Source organism: Alosa pseudoharengus, unplaced genomic scaffold, assembly GCF_046254945.1.
Source record: "Alosa pseudoharengus isolate Yale_2024_CS ecotype anadromous, Long Island Sound unplaced genomic scaffold, YU_APseudo_1.1 YU_APseudo_1.1_scf_2, whole genome shotgun sequence".
NCBI classification, from domain to species: domain Eukaryota; kingdom Metazoa; phylum Chordata; class Actinopteri; order Clupeiformes; family Clupeidae; genus Alosa; species Alosa pseudoharengus.
Window position 1 is genome coordinate 3083398 of NW_027468663.1, and position 17920 is coordinate 3101317.

Genomic DNA, 17920 nt, shown 5'->3' on the forward strand with positions numbered 1-17920 from the left:
AGCCTGTTTAACATCCAAAGACAGTCATTGTACTTTTCAAGAGTTAATAACATAGAGTTAATATAACATTACAGCCGTGTGAGACCAAAAATAAATAGGCGGTCAATAGTAAAACGACTCTTCGACTAAAAAAAATTGCCGTCGACTAATTTTCATGGTCGATTAGGTCGACTAATCGCGGCAGCACTAGTTTTATTTGGATTGCGTTGGCCGAGTCACGCGTGTCCATTGAGTGAGCAAGAGAGAGCGGTGCAAAGAGAGGGGTGTTGTAAAATGGTGTTGCGGCTCCTTTAAGAGAGCTCCGTGTGTGTGTGTGTGTGTGTGTGTGTGGGAAGAAGCTGGGAAGGAGGGAGATAGAGTGAGGAAGTATATGTAGGCTATGCGACTGGAGCAGAGAGTGTGGAAGTTCAAGTTGGAGTCTGTACACAGTGTGAGCGGTGTTACTGTCCGAAATAAAACTCCATAAAGTTCAGCTCGTGTATTTTGCTCATCAGAAATGGGACCGTGACCCCGACGTTATTCTATCTTATAACATCAGCCCTCGAATAACGAATCTCCCCTGCGTTTCTGACTACGGTCTGAAACAAAGCAGGAAAGGTTAACAGGGGGTTTATACTGTTTGGTAAAGTCTACAATGAAAGCAACGTAGGCTACCGCCAAGTAAAGCGGGAGATGTGTGTTGTTTATGCGGCCGTGTAAGCTGCAAAGCACTGCTAGACACTAGAAAGGGTGTGTCAGTTCTGCCTTTTCACACCGCGACACAGGTTTGTGGATTTTTGAATCGCATATCGTTACAGCCCTATTAAATTCCTATTACGACCATATAACTACATTCTGTCTGATACACAGTTATATTTAGCCTACCGCGAGAGATGTAGTGCTAGGCATGACATGCAAGCCAGCCATCAACTTGACTGCAAGCAACGCGAGCAGCGCGATACAACGCAACGTTTTGAAAGAATTTTTGTCAGATGCCCAGTGTCTTCTTTCTGTCAGTCTTGTTGCCCTGCTATTTTAAATAAGAAATATGATTCAATAGAAGGGCATATTTAACGGATTCAGTGTAGACAGATAACACGCTTGGATCGCTACACACACGTCAAATACACAGGAATGATTATCGGCCTGTTCACATCGGCCCTATTTTGACATCGGACCGATACCGATGTGAAAAAAATGACCATATCGGCTAATATTATATCGGCGGCCGATATATCGTGCATCACTAAGCAAGGCACCTAACCCCTCACTGCTCCCGGAGCGCCGCTGTTGTTGCAGGCAGCTCACTGCGCCGGGATTAGTGTGTGCTTCACCTCACTGTGTGTTCACTGTGTGCTGAGTGTGTTTCACTAATTCACAGATTGGGATAAATGCAAAGACCAAACTTCCCTCACGGGATCAAAAGAGTATATATACTATGTTTATATGAAACCAAAAAAATGAAAAAACATATATTTTTTTATAGCAATTAGGCCTAATAATGTAACGCAATTAATTGCTTAATGCAGGGATGGGCGAACTTTTTGGTTCAAGGGCCACATTGGGTTTTGAAAATTGGCCGTTAGGTCCAAGTTAGGTCCTAAAAGTTACAAATAGTTCACCTTTGACGTTAAATTTTTTTCATAATGGGTGGTTGCTTAGCTGCCTGCCTTAGCTAAGTCAGGAAGATGTCTACTTATCTAATATGTATAACAACATGTACAGTACACAATTTCAACCTTGCATGTTTTAACCTTCACTACTTTGGAGGTAAAAAGCATGATATTGTGAACGATGCCTTATGCAGCAGTCATCTCTTCTGCCATACATGTAGTCCATGTGATATGAATTGAGGATTTTTTTTCTCACGTCTGTTTTCCAGGGACTTTCAGTTCAGTGTATCTGGCTGAGGATAAAATGTCATTAAGGCAAAGACGGAGGTTTGCTTTGAAGCATCTTATCCCCACCAGCCATCCAATCAGGGTAGCTGCTGAGCTACAGTGTCTGACTGTTGCAGGGTGAGTGTTTTTTTAACTAATATAATAGTTCCTTTTCAGATAAATTAACTTTAAGCTTTATAGTTCATTAGTTTTTTATATCAGCATAGGACTTTTTTTTCAGTTATAATCATTTATGATCTCAAATGTTTCAGTGGCCAAGAAAATGTCATGGCTGTGACTTACTGCTTTAGGAAGGACCATCATGTGATCATCGTTATGCCTTATGTGGAACATGAACCCTTTGTGGTAAATTGCTCCCTTCCCATCTTACAGTTAGTTGCCATTGAATACTGCTATGAGACTGTAGTTTAATAGTCCTTTTTAAACCATTTACAGTCATCAATCCAAAGACTTCTGTATGATGTATGATTCTGCTCACCTGGGAAAAAATATGTTAAGATGCTTTCTGAAATGGTGACATGAAAGTTTTTCAATAACAAAATACAAAGTGCATTTCTGAGAAATGGCCAGAAATCCAGTTCTTTGCTGGATTTAGACATGAAAAATGCACTCTACCGTTATCCAAATTCTTATTACACTGTACTGTTCTTCCTAAGCTTCTTATTCTTCTTCTTCCGCTGACTGCTTTTTCTGCGCGCAATTTCTCTTGAACCGTTAAACTTAATTCCAACTTTGTAACTTCTAAAGGACATAGCTGCTATGTGCTTTTCATCTTTGTAACTTCTATACTTTTTAAACTATCTCCCCATAGACTTAACATTGGTGATTATGACATCACAATACGGCCATTAAGCAATTAAAATCCTGTGCCAGGTGGCCATGCCACCTGCAGCAACTGCCAGTCTCAGGCTTTAAGCATACAATCTGGCTCTCTTAAGCCTACACATCCTGTTCAACTGTTTCCTCTGCCCTACTGTTTCAAAATAAGTCCTCACTACAATAATTCCCTATTAAATCATTTAACCATTTAAACTATCTACCTATTTAACTGTTCAGCCATTCCAACTATATTAAACCACCAACTACTTAGCAACCAACATAGCAACCACCAAAAGTACCCTAGCAACAGCCTAGCAACCATGTCAAATACCCTAGCAACAGCCTAGCAACCACTTACATAGTTACAACCTAGCAACCAATATAGCAACCGATGATATTAACCTAGCAACCAGCATAGCAACGGCCACAACTAAGTTAGTTAGTCTGTTGTTAGCAATTGTTACCAGATATAGCATTACCAGATTGTAATGAAGCAGAGTACCAGAGTATATCTACGGCTCTCAGAGTATATCTACGGTGTACTGTTATGGGTGCAGCCGTCATGGAATTTCAAACTCAGGGCACTCTTGGTTCGAACGAGCTGAACGAGTCGGATTGAACTTCGGGGGGTGTTCCTTCTGCAACTAACCATTTTTCTCTGTCCTTCGTTAGTGGTAGTGTAATGTCCGGCTGGGGATAGCTTGCGAAAATAGGAGCTTACAATGGACAATCATTTTCTGTGCATATACCTGAATAAAACTCTCAATGGTCTGATACCTTCATGTATCATCATTCTACGACACCTTAGGTCCTCTATAGCAGATCTCCTAAACGTTCCCCAAACAAAACTGAAGCCACCTTCCCTACCTCTGCACTGAAATCATGAAAATCTGCATGGCAGGCAATTCAAGGGGCTTTTAAAATAATAATAATAGTAGCAATATTTTTATATTTATATAAATGTTCCATAGATTATATCTTTAGTTATATTTAGTTACAACTTGAATTCTGCTTTTGCTTAATTGTTAAAGCACTTTGAGTTGCTTTCCATGTATGAGTGATGCTATACAGATAACGGAATAACAGAAGTTGTTACATTTATTTAGTTTTTGATGCAACTAGTTTGATATTATCTGAAGCAAATTTAGTACACCCCAATGCCTTAAATAGTTGAAAATAACCTAATTTCTTTTTTTAGGACATTGTTGGTAACATGACTCTTCAGGAAGTGTGCCACTACATATTTAATCTCTTTATAGCGCTGAAGCACATCCATAAGTTTGGAATCATTCATCGTGACATCAAGCCAACAAACTTCCTTTACAATCGCTCCCAGAGAAAGTAAGTACCACAGTGCTTTGTAATGCTAGTTTTCGTATGAACCCTGAGCTTTGTCCACACCAGTGGTAATCAAACAGGGGTCCATGAGTGCAACAGCAAGGGGATCTGGGAAATAATTTTGGATTTAGATTTGTAGGAGCAGGATTATGGAGTGTGCACCTGTGTGTGTGTGTGTGTGTGTGTGTGTGTGTGTGTGTGTGGGGGGGGGTTCTATGTTTGGGTGAGGGGGCAGTGTTTCCCCTAGAATTCTTTCCAGCAGCGGTGCTGTTACGTACAGGAAGTTGTAATCAAGCCATAGTAGGGTGGTCTGGGGGCATGCCCCCCCTGGAAGAAATTGTTTAAAATTTGAAAGTTTAAATGCATCAATCTGGTACACTTTCAAAAGAAGAGGTTAGACTTGCTTATTTTTGTATCTATGAATGAAAATATTTGTGCTGTAGCCTAAACTATTTTGTACTTCAGAATTTTAACCATACACGCACCAGGTGGAATAGTTCTGATGATACTGCAATACGTTCACAACTACAAAGCATATGCTTCACAGTTCAGAAATAGTCGGAAATAGTTTAGGCTACATTTCAACACTCCATGAAATTATGCAGAAGTGGTCACCTGTGTTGAGCTACTGTAGTGACACAGTGGAAAGACACAGTGATGGGGAGATTATGTGAAAAATCGTTACGCGGTGGATAGAAGCATGAAATTTGGTAGATATGTTCCTTGGGTGATCCTAAGACATCCTAGAAGGGGTGTCCAAAAATATCTCAAACAGGAAGTGAGATTTTGAAGAAATTCAAAATGGCCGCCCATACAAATGACAGCTGATTCAAAAGCCACCTTCACAACCTCCTAAAAGCTTGAAATTTGGTATACATGTTCCTTGGATGATCCTAAGACATCCTAGAAGGGGTGCCCAAAAATATCTCAAACAGGAAGTGAGTTTTTAAAGAAATTGAAAAATGCCGCACTCCCCGCCACAAAATTGGCAGCTGATTCAAACACTACCTAAACAACCTCTAAAAAGCTTGACATTTGGTATGTATGTTCATTGGGTGATCCTAGGACATCCTACTGTAGAAGGGGTGCCCAAAAATATCTCAAACAGGAAGTGAGTTTTTAGAGAAATTGAAAAATGGCATGCTCCCCACCACAAAATTGGTAGCTGATTCAAACATCACCTAAACAAACTCTTAAAAGCTTGAAATTTGGTATATATGTTCCTTGGGTGATCCTAATACATCCTAGAAGGGGTGCCCAAAAAAATCTCAAACAGGAAGTGAGTTTTTAAAGAAATTGAAAAATGCTGCGCTCCCCGCCACAAAATTGGCAGCTAATTCAAAGACCACCTAAACAACCTCTTAAAAGCTTCACATTTGGTATACATGTTCCTTGGGTGATCCTAAGACATCATAGAAGGGGTGCCCAAAAAAATCTCAAACAGGAAGTGAGTTTTTAAAGAAATTGAAAAATGTTAATTCAATCACCACCTAAACAACCTCTTAAAAGCTTATATATTCCTTGGGTGATCAAACATAGTCTGTCTGCCTTTTCACCCCCTCCATGTTTGGTACTGTTTGTCCACTAGCCACTTGTACCACTGTCTTTATGCCTCACTGTTTGCGTGCTATATTAGCACATTAGCACATATGCATAACCCCCCCCCCCCTCCATGCCACAGCAGAACTGTGGCCACACTTATACTTTTTCTTAAATAGTTAAATATATAGATATATAGACTTTACTTTACTTTATTCCTGCATTGTTGCACTGTTGACTTACTCATTTGCACTATCACCATGACCACTATCACCATTGCACTACCACCATGACACTCATTCACACAGAGCACCTTAGAGCACCTTACCATACCTCACTATGCACAGAGAATCACAGGCTCAGTCCCTTCCTCAGTCATTGCAAGCGCCTCTGATTTATTAATCACCACTATGTGGATACTGTTTTTAGAATTGATTTAGATTAAGTGTTAGTATAATTTGTATTTTTGTAATTTGTATTTTAGTATATTTTTACATATTGTATTAAGTGTTAGTATAATTTGTATTTTAGTATATTTAGCATATTCTTTATCTTCTACTGTCCTTACTGCTTAGTTGTGTTTTTATATTATATACTTTAATTACTCTTTCTGCTGTTAAAGAATGTGTTTGTGTTGTATGTATGCTGCTGAGACCTTGAATTTCCCCTGGGGATCAATAAAGTATCTATCTATCATATCTCAAACAGGAAGTGAGATTTTGAAGAAATTCAAAATGGCCACCCATATAATTGACAGCTGATTCAGAGGCCACTTAAACAACCTCCTAAAAGCTTGAAATTTGATATGTCCCTTGGGTGATCCTACGTTATCCTGGAAGATTACTCCAAGAAATCTCAAACGGGAAGTGAATTTTTAAAGAAATTGAAAAAAGGCTGCACTGCCTATCCACACAATTGGCAGCTATTTCAAAGGCCACCTAAACAACCTCCTAAAATCATGAAATTAGGTATAAGTGTCATAGATATGTCTCTGTTTTAAGCAGACAATACGGCTACACTATGGCTATATCCACCTATTGTCTCAAGGATACTATAAACACACAGTCAAGCACCTCAGACAGACCTCATAAAAAAACATACAATTAAGCACACATGTCCCCTGCAACTTCTTAAGACACAGTAAAACACCACACTAGATTACATTAATCCTACTCTACATACTGCATATTTGCATCTGTTCACATGCTCTGGCACATTGGCATGATACTGTGCAAGGCAACCCAGCATCCTGGCATCGGCACTTTCGAGAGCAGAGGCTCACCTTTGCTGCCACATTTAAGAGGTTCTCTACATACTTTGGCTGCCTCTGGTAAAAGTGTCCATAAAGATGCCCAAAAATCATCTAATTTGGTCAATCCATATTTTTTAGGAGAAGGCACTGACTGGGTAGCCTGCAGACCTTTGGACCAAATGCTAGCTTGGTACACTGCTCTATTTGAATGCTGTATCAGTGCAGCCTGTGTGGGAGGAATATTTTCCATTGAGAGACATATGAGAAAACAAGTCCTTCCTGAGATCATTGACTTTCATGATCCGTTTTTTTATCGTAAAGAACACAAGTGTACTTCTCCAGCATGCAAACATGTTTGATTCCTGGCTAAGCAGTTGAAAAGGATTTGCTGTCATAGCAATGAAGGCATCCTTTACTTCTGGAAATGGTTTCCATGCTGCCCACCCTTTAGAAGGAGTCTGCTGTTCCAGAGGTAGCCACCCCATTATCACATAGTGCAGTTGTTCAACTACTTCCATCTAAAAGTTATCCGATTGTGTTCCTTAGAGCCATCTCTATGTGTAACCCACCAAGCATCACAAACATCTCTCCATAACAGTCTGGATCTCTGGATCACTCCACTGAACCATTTTTGTAAATGTATATAGTGGTTGGTCAAATGCCATGGTTGGTCAAATGGTCAATGTTCAATGACGGAATTTAGGTGCTCTGTCAATTGTTTTACAACATTCATGCCATGTCTTACCATAGCAAAGCTGGCAGCTTTTTCATGAAAGAGAGGAAGGAGTGAGTTTATAGCAGGTGGGTCAGACAGTTCTGGCTGAAGTGAAGCATCAGTTTGATTGCATGCTCACCCCACTTTTCCTCCTCTGTTATTGCCCATGCTAAGTTCGGTTTGGTTAACTTTTGGCACTAAGATGGCCTTTGGTTGACAAGTAACAGCTGGAATTGTAGTGTATACTTCTCTGGAAGACAGAGCATATATTTTTGCACTTTTTGAGCTGGCTGAATGTATATTTGCTCTCTAGCACCTCGGATCGGGAGGCGAGCGTGCTGGTAATTGAGCTAAAAGCCCAGGCTGCTAGTTCTCTCACTAGCACGTCAAGGTATCATGAGAGAGGTTTACTCAATGTACATACTGCACAGCTAAATACTAGCTGGCTACCGTTACTGTAGTACAGAGGTTCCCAAACTGAGGCGCGCCAAATAATTTGAGGGAAGGCGCAGAAGGTTGATTCAAAAAAGAAGGAAAAACGTTTATTTCATGTTAGAACTATCTATGTTTTTTTCCAATGATTATGTAATTGTCAACATTATAAAATCGAAATAAATCATAGAAGAGATGTATACTAAATCTTTGGGATAGTGGAAAGTATTATTGATCCCTATCCTGAGTGAGAATGTATATGTGCCAAACCTCATAACGTAATTTAGCAACAGTGCCGCAAGCCGAGCTAGCTGCAAGTTACCAGTGAACGGTAACTTGCAGCTCCAAGCGGATTTGTACACGCAGCCTTACAACACTGTTTACAGCTCTTCGAGTCATGGTAAAATGTATTTTTTGTATAGCTAATTTAGATAAACTTATGGTGTGGGTGCTTGCGTTTCTTTAGGAATCAGCTGCCTTGGTTTGTATAGAAATGAATATTAAGTGACAGATACACGTAAGAGGTTGGACATACGTGACTGTAATATGTGACGTTCCGATAGCTAACTTACTGTAAAATGGACAGATTTGTCACATTTTATCGCTGCAGGGCCCGAGCCTGATATGGGCAACAAAGCCAAACGTCGAAAATATGATGAACTCATTGCATTGCATAGCATAGTATAGCACCGATTTAAGTGACTTAACTGAAGTGAATATCATTATTTGAAAATGATTGTGTGGGGGGGGCGCAGCAGAGGTGTCACTGTTTTCAGAGGGGAGGCCCACATTGATGGAGTTTGGGAACCCATGCTGTAGTACAAATAAAAATTTCGTAGCTTCTAATGTTATTCCCGAAATAACAGTACCCCCCAGGAAGCCCCACAGATTCACAAATACGCACCCCAGGTGATCATGGGGACACAATTAGCCTAGGGATGCCTTTGTTTGCCTAGATTTAGCTTGATAATTGGAACCCAGCTAGTGGTTTTACATTGGCTAATGCTAACGCTAACACTGGCATAACATTTGGTCAATGAGTTGTGTCCCTATTTACTGTAGGGCTTGATCTCTGATCATGTGGGCATTTTAGCAATAAACTGTCTTGAAAATTAAGTGATTCTTAAAAGTATATCTAAAAATATTTATGTTATGCATACATAAATAATTAACTTCTCAGATGAGGATTCATTTGGGGAGTCATGTCATTCTGACCATTTTAAGCCTGTTTTCCCCCCTTTAAAGCTGTATAAAAGGCATGTAAGATTATTTTCAGGGGTTATCTTGCACATATTATTTGTTAAAGGAAAATTCCGGTTTTTAGCACTTTAAGGCCCACTCGGTGAGTTGCACAGTTTTGAAAACGAACGTTAAGGGTTGTTTTAGGACATGTTTGAGTAGCCTACTACAGTATGCCCATTGCCAGCCACCCTGAGAAGTGAAAAGGCGATTCAAAACGAGTCAGAAAAGTCAAGACAGGACCAATCGTCAAAATTTCGGTGTCCACCACTCTAGTTCATCCAAAACAAACCAGAAAAGGGCCTTAAAGTGCTAAAAACCGGAATTGTCCTTTAAACATTTCTATATCAAATGTAAAATAATAAAGTAGCAGAATAAACCATGATGCCCAACTATGTAATGTTTTATTATCCTTGTGTCGTTTTAGGCGGCCATCTTGGATTTTCCCTTAAAAAATGACCTAAATGAACCAGAAATTTTGGGCACCCCTTCTCAAATGATGAGATACATCATAAAGAGTGTCTGTACCAATTTTGATGCTTCTATCCACCGTGTAACGATTAGGCCCTTTTTTGTTGGTAATCCCCCCTACTAATAGTGTCGAGTCTGTTATAGCCTATTTGCTTGTATTGTAGCCTATGCAACTATTCTATTTAACACTGTGTGTTAGTCTATAGGCTATGACCACTATGTCCTTGCACTATTTTCCCCCATGATCATATTGTTTCAGTTATCCAAAAGGCTCGAAGGATGCTCTTTATTATATGGCAATTTTGGAAAAATAACTAATGAAAGTGAGGTGAGGTGGCAATTTGTGGGGGACCTAGAGAAAGCACCCGTTTGATAGAATGAGCCAGTAGTGGAGAAATAACTTTTAAGAAATAATCTGTAGCCTAAGGTAGGCTACTGCAAAAAACATTGGGTACTAGTGACTAATCAGCCAACCACTCAGTCTCAAACTGAACTGAATGTGTGATGTGTTTTATCTACAATTTAGGTGACGGTAACTGTAATCAAATCCTTACAGAAACGGTGCTTGGGCCTCAATAATCCTTACAGAAACAATCAGGCTTTGCACCTTTAATAAGAAAAGCAGAAACACTTGGGGTGCCTTTGCAGCTTTGCTTTATTGTGAAAGTGAAAGCAAAAGTATTGTTTGTTTTTGTTAAGTACTTGAAGTGGAGGTATATATGACATAAGCATACTGAAATGTTGTGTCTGAAATATACTGGTCGTGACTTTTTTTTTTTTTTTTTTAAGGCATAAGCCAAATTTGGATCATAGGGCTTTAATCATAATTTCAACTAATGTGTTTTTGTTTTTTTGTCTGCTTGTCTAGGTACGCATTAGTTGATTTTGGCCTAGCTCAGGGCACACCAGACACACAGATTGAGCTGCTGAAGGAGGTGATCTCCAAAGCACAGAAGGGTGGTAGGACCACTGGGGAACCTGAGCACTCAAGGGGAAAATCGGTACCTGCAACAGCACCAGTCACCTTAGCCACATCACAAAAGTTTCTTTTTCCATCAAGCACTAAACCACCAGCTGAAAAAAAACCTTGCACGATCTACACATCTGCAGATGCCAAACCTAGCAAGGTGTTCACACATGGGTTTTGTTCTGTCATGATTAGGATATTGCAAATGTTTTTTTTTTATTGTTCATCAGGGTTGTGCAAAACTCGGAATTGAATGAAGAATGACTCCTAAATTTGCATTTACATTAAATTACATTTATTCATTTAGCAAACTTTTAATCCAAAGTAACTTATATACAGCGGGGGAAATAAGTATTGCACACATCAACATTTTGTTCAGTAAGTATACTTCCAATTAGGCTATTTGAATTAATTTTTCACTAGATATTAGTATTAACTCATAACCCATATAAAAAAATATCCAAACATTAAAGTCCAAAGTAGTTATGTGTAATAAAGTGAAATGACACATTATTTGTAATGACCGCTTCAAGGCATTTCCTGTATGACGAAACGAATCAGTCGCAGTATTCAGGTGTGATTTTGGCCCATTCTTTTAAACAGATAGTCTTTTAATTTTGCAGATTTCAGGGGTCTCTCTTGTGAATCCTGATCTTTAGTTAACTTCCAAAACTGTTCAATTGGATTTAAGTCAGGGCCTTGGGCAGGCCATTTCCTTTCTCTGATACCAATTGAGAGTTTCCTTTGCTGAATGCTTTGGGTCACTGCTGGATGGTCTAGCCATGTCTCATCCTCATCAACTGTATGAAGTCTGCCAGTACCATGAGATGAAAAACAGCCCCACACCATGATGCCTTCACCTCCAAACCTCACTGTTGGTATGGTATTTTTAGGGTGATGCACAGTGCCATTTCTCCTCCAAATATGGTGTGTAGTAGTATGAGATCCAAAAAGTTCAATTTTGCTGTCACCTGACCAGAATACATTCTCTCAGTATTTCATAGGCTTGTCCAAATGTTGTGTAGCAAACCTTCAACAAGCTTCGACATGTTTTTCTTCAGTAATAGTCATGCAGGGTAGTGCTGGGCGGTATACCGGTTCACACCGTATACCGGTGTATATTTTCGTTATGCTATGAATTTTTAATATACCGCCATACCGGTGTATTTGATTACACAATGTTTGGAACGCTGCGCCGCGCGACAGTGTTTCAGACGGGACTTTTTTCACACGCACGCATGGTGCCACTGCGAGGCATAGTGAGGGTAAACACAAAACACCTGAAGTTTTTCCCCTGAAGTATGACCCTTAAAGCGATGGTTCGGAGTAGTCCTAAAAGTCCTGGCAGGAAGCATGCATAAGGATGTAGATCCAGGAATGCACTAATATTTTGTTCTTAGTCCAGTTTGCAACAATTATTAGTTATTACTAAGTTGTAAACACTTTGGAAAAAAAATATTTAAAACTGGATATACCAAAAAACGTTGATGTAATCGCTTCCTGCAAGGACTTTTACAGGCTTTTCCCAAATCACGGAAGAAACGTTGACGCAGCGGTATAGTAGCAGATAATCAGGCAAGTCTTATTTAAATAAACTCCTGGTGCACTTACAAACTTTCTAATGCCTCGTTATTGGACTAAATGTCGTAGTTGTACTACTGCAGAAGTTTCGTACCATTCAGGGCATTATTAGTGGGGTAATTTACGAGATAAAAGTTGGTTCCATCATGACTGCAGAACGTCATTCGTTTCTGACGGCGCTGCTCGACCAAGGGAAAAAAGGTTCTGGGAGGGTGTTTGGCTCGGGGTCATGGTGCAAAGAACCCTAGGGTAAAATTACTCCGAACCATCGCTTTAAGGCTTAATTTATCCTTAGATAAGGGGTTTATTTAAGGGTGTTGCACAGAATACCTTAAATTGTTTCTTTAGTTAAGGAAAAACGTTAAGGGATACTGCGAAAGGGATTTACCGTCACGAAAATTCTATTGAGATTGTTCAACAGCAACTAGCTGGCTAGTAGGTGATGTCGTTAGTTAGCAACCCACCAAACACAGTTAAGTTTAATGAGCTTATCATTCATCTCACTTTAAGAATATTCGCTGAAATTATCCAGGTAGCAAGTAAAGCATGTTATAGACATGCACTGAGCAATACAAGCTGGCTAGTTAGAAATGATCCTGACTGTCATCAGTGCACCAAAACGAAATTTTTTGTTAATGTTTTGCCTAGCGAACCGAACCGAAGCTCACGGCAGGCTAACATGACATCCACATTCACATGAAGTTAACGTTAGCCTATCACTAATGTCATGTAAACCACACAATAACAATAAGGCATGTTTCTGATAGGCCTATTTGACAGAGTAAGCATATTAGCAGAGAGGTTTCATTTTAAATTGTATAATTTTCAAAAAAGTATAAAGTTGCACTACTTTTTGTATTGGTTTTATAGGCTACAAGATGTTTGAAATTTGCACAGTACAGTTCTGTATTTTGACTGCAATTGTCTTTGCATTCTGATTAGATTCTTCTTTAGAATCATGAGTGGCTCTTTGTAAACAGCATCATTTTCTGGGGCCTTGCAAAACTGCATTACCACTAGTGTGGAGTTATTCTACATCATGGCAGTAAAATAGACCATCCTTAGTCAATGTACTGCAGCAATTCCTCCCTCAACCTGTAGAAAATGCTGTGAACATCTGATTATGCATGGAAAAAAAATAGTCATATACCGTGAAACCGTAAGAATTTAGAAAAATACCGTGATCACATTTTTGGTCATACAGCACTAATGCAGGGTGATCGTGCATAGAGGCCATGCCGGTGGAGTGCATTACCTATGATTTTCTCTGTAACAATTGTACCTGCTGCCTCCCAAGTCTTTCTGGAGCTTTCTCCGGCTCTTGGGCTACTCTTCTGACTATCTGGTCAGAAATGTTGTGAGGTGATCCTGTGCATGCCCGGTTGATGTTCCTTCCACTTGCATGTAATGGCTCCAATACTGCTTACTGCGTGATTCTGAAGTTTTGAAATTCATCTGTAACCAGTTCCATTGATGATTTGCAACAATAAGGTTGCAAAGGTCTTGGGAGAGCTCTTTGCGTTTACCCATCATGAAGTGTTTCTTGTGTGACACCTTGGTAAAGAAAACCCTTTTTAGGGCCCATCAATATGTACCAACCCAATTTATATTAATTTGCACAGATAGGAGGGATAATTACTCTCTAACTAATAGATTCCAGCTTGTTCCTTGCCGTTCCTTGCCTTTGTATACTGCTTTTTCTTATTGTGTACAATACTTTTCCCCTGTGCCAGTCCATTCTACTTATGGACATTAATGCTTGGATTGTTTTTATATGTGTGCATTATCTAAGTTCATACGAATAGCCTCATTGGAAGTATACTTACTGAAAAAAATGTTGACTCGTTCAATACTTATTTCCCCCTGCTCTGTCAATTAAATTACAAGGGATTACATTGTCCCCAAAAGCTGGGAATTGAACCCACAACTTTTCAGGCTACTGCATGCTAGCCCAGCTCCTTAACCACTACGCTACCACCACCCACTTCAATTCTTGAATTTGAATTGAGGTTAAAAACAGGCTCTAGACTTATAATATTTCGAATTTGAATTAAAGGAAATAGTGTAGTGTTTAACAATGAAGCTTTTAGGGCTGCACGATATATCTAAAATCTATCGTTATCGCGATATCAACGCTTGCGATGGACATACCGCAAAGATTACTTCATTTTCGATAAATTTTGATAGATTTTCTGTGCCGTGCGCATTCCATGGCCTACAGTCTATGATGTATTCACATTCTGAATGTCAACATATTTTAACAAACCGATGCTGTCATGCAGCCCTAGAAGCCCGTCCCCTACCAGTTTAGGTGTGTGGTGTTTTAGGTGTTGAGGCAGGAGCTAAGTCGTGATGGCTGAAGATAGTGAGTCAAGCGAGGTAGGTTACACTTATGTGAAGAGGAATTGGTGACTAAAGGAAAAGCACGTCTGTTATATGGAAATATTTTGGTTTTTATAAAGGACGACGTATTACAAACACAGCGCCAAATGAGTCCTTCTCCACTGTGTTAAAATAAACAATTTCTTTCGTTGTTGTTATAGGATCAGAAGATAGCCTATCTATCTTTCACTGTAAGGCTTGTATTTCATGATTTGCATTTAGCAAAAGCCCCAGACAGCAGCAGAGAGGTAATCAGGATTCGTTATTTGTAAAAGTTGTTTAGCCTACTTCGTTAGCCTGGACTGCGATCGCAGCCACTTACTTTCACTTTCCGCTGCCCTCGTAGTCGGCATGCCGGTAGCCTAATAACGTGGGATGCGCAGCGTATGAGGTTAGACTGGGCTACTTAAGATTTTAGATGAGTGACCGCCGCGATATAGCTTAAGTAGGCCTAGCTTTTTTTCTAGGCCCAGCGAAGGCTGGCAATGTGGAATATTCCGCTGGTTGGTGCACAAGTATTCAGATTGGCTGTCTATCCGTCTTTTACGAGGATTTTCTTGGAGCACATCTTCCACACAACTTCGATAGCCTAGTCAGTAGGTATCTTAGCTGTCCACTTTCATCAGGCCATATAAAGCCTAGGCTACATAATATACTGCTCAAAAAAATTGAAGGAACACTTACAGTTTTTCACAATTGTTCAAACCCATTTTTTTAAACCTTCCACCCTTCTCTCCATTTTCAAACTACATTCACAGAATGTCTGACAGTTCTTGCAAAATAAAACACTCGCCTTAAAAGTTTTTCTTATGCTCAGAACCAAACAGTGTCAGAGCACCAATCCAGTGTATGATTGAAGTGTCCCCTTAGTTTTTTTGAGCAGTATATTTATATTGTTTATGTAGAAAATTATACATTTATTTCTGTAGTTATACATTTACCCCCCCCCCCCCCCCCAACCCTACAATCTATGTTAGCAGCAAGTAGAACAGAGAAAAACATTAAATATTTAAATATCGCAAGTTATATCGTTATCGCAGTACTCAATAATGTTATCGCATATCGCATGTTTTCCTAATATCGTGCAGCCCTAGAAGCTTTACAATATGTCAGATATGATTGCATTACATATTTTAGAAATAATATTAGTTTTAACTACTTTCACTTGGACTTGAACACCCCTTGTCTTTCAGAGGATACTGATCCTTTGGTTTATTGGAGGGACCAAACTAAAACTTTTTTCCTAGCTCAATTCCTAGCTCAACTTGCATATTAACTATGCCATACCAGCTTCCTCTGCACCTGTCGAGTCTTTAATGTTGCAGGAAGATATTCCAACCAGAATGGTGCAAACTCTATGATACAACATTTGAGGATCTATTGAGAATTAGATGCAACAGTGTTGCTCAGTGAGTTTTTGTATTGAAATAAATGATAACTGCATTTACTATGACAACTTGGAGGGAGTATTTTTTTTCTTCAAGAATTTGATATCTATATTTTGGAGCAAAATGTATGCGGTTTGGGAAGTGACTAGTTACATTTATGTTACAATTATGTTATCAAATTACAAAATAATTACAATTACATTTAGTTGCATTACGGAGTGAAAATGTGTAATTAAGTTAGTTACTAATAAAAATAAAAAGTAACAAGTTACATTACTTTGATAAAGTAATCCAAATTACATTGCTTTGATAAAGTAATCCAAATAAAGTAATCCAGACCACATTTATAATGAGTAACCGTCCCAACACTGAGTGTATGTGAGATTCAGCAGTCTTTCTGTTGTTTGACTCTGGAATTTCTTTGAATTGTCATGAATTTAATTCCATTTCCTGTCATTCCAATTCCAATGCAAATTCAACTTCCTGTGGGGCGGAGCCAAGCTAATTCAATTCAAATTCCGATTTATAAATTGAATAGAGACCAATTCTGAATGTTACACAAGCCTGCTAATCATAAGACTTTATCATATTTCTTTCAGCAGCTAATTGATTTCACTGTGCAAATCTTTTTCAAAATGGGTCATATGTGAATAATATAATTTTTTTTCTCAGGAGTTAATGACCCCCTGTAAAGTGCCACGGTCTGTGTTTGGAGAAAGAAACATGAATAGCATTAATCCAGCCAATACATTAGACACAGGAGTGGAGGTATGTTTCCTCGACAATTATTTGTTAAAGGGATGATATTCCACCATTTGGGGAATTATACTGATTTTCAATCTCTTAAACAATTGATTTTTTTACCTTTCTCCAGTTCATCCAGCCATTCTCTGAGTCTGGTGATATCAGTTTTAGCTGCAGCCTAGCATAGATCATTGAATCTGATTAGACCATTAGCTTCTCGCCTGCTAGCATCATGTTAAAAAGTGACTAAGATTTCCGGTAATTTTCCATTTAAAACTTGTCCTCAAGTCAGAAAGTGTAATAAGACCAACGGAAAATAAAATGTGGCTATTTTCTAGGCTGATTTGACATGGAACTATACTCTCATTCCAGTGTAATAATCAAGAAACACCATGGGCACAGCAGCACAATATTATGCAGCACCTGAAAATAGTCCCCGTAGGCATAAAGGTTGAGCTGCAGCAGACAAATTGGTTAGTGACTGGATTATTACGCCTGAATGAGAGTATAGTTCCATGTCAAATCGGCCTAGAAAATTGCCAGGTTTCATTTTCCTTTGGTCTTATTACACTTTCTAACTTGAGGAGACAAGTTTTAAATAGGAAAATTACAGGAAATCTTAGTCACTTTTTAACATGATGCAAGCAGGCGGGATGCTAATGGTCAATGGTCTAATCCGATTCAATGATCTATGCTAGACTGGAGCTAAAAGTGGTATCGCCAGACTCCGAGAACGGCTGGATGAACTGGAGAAAGGTAAAAAATTGTTTAACTCAAGGGGAGGTGGAAAATAAGTAATTCCCCAAATGGTGGAATATCCCTTTAACTGCAATACGTCTCTTGTAATATTCTTTTTCAACCATGCAGAAAGAAGTTTGTCTAAGCTTTTTGTGTTTGCTCTGTTTAGGTTATACGATCTGTGAATACAAAAGACATTGCTGCTAGAAAGATGTTGCAATCCAAGTATCAGTCTGCCACAGTGAAGGAGCAAGTCAGTGGCCAGAAGCACAGAGACTTAGCTCTTGATTCAAACCTCACCTGCAGCTGTTTCTTGACAGACCGTGTCTGCAACATTTGTCTCTCCAGGTCAGATCCTGGATCAACCACAACACTGAAATCCTCCAACAAAACAATTGTATATGTATATATATTATGTAGCTGTAATGTTAGCCA

General features: G+C 39.2%; 1 protein-coding gene across 2 annotated transcripts in view; it reads left to right on the top strand.

The window, feature by feature from the left end:
- The window catches only part of cdc7 (cell division cycle 7 homolog (S. cerevisiae)), a 39051-nt gene that overhangs the window by 18390 nt on the left and 2741 nt on the right, over positions 1 to 17920 (top strand). Inside the window, exons 3-8 of one of the 2 annotated variants that reach the window (XM_076293392.1) lie at positions 1862 to 1997; positions 2132 to 2225; positions 3898 to 4040; positions 10554 to 10812; positions 16676 to 16771; positions 17655 to 17833. In XM_076293392.1, coding sequence (XP_076149507.1) covers positions 1862 to 1997; positions 2132 to 2225; positions 3898 to 4040; positions 10554 to 10812; positions 16676 to 16771; positions 17655 to 17833 — 907 coding nt within the window. The remainder of the gene's footprint in view (positions 1 to 1861; positions 1998 to 2131; positions 2226 to 3897; positions 4041 to 10553; positions 10813 to 16675; positions 16772 to 17654; positions 17834 to 17920) is intronic. The other variant, XM_076293393.1, reaches the window with a different exon arrangement.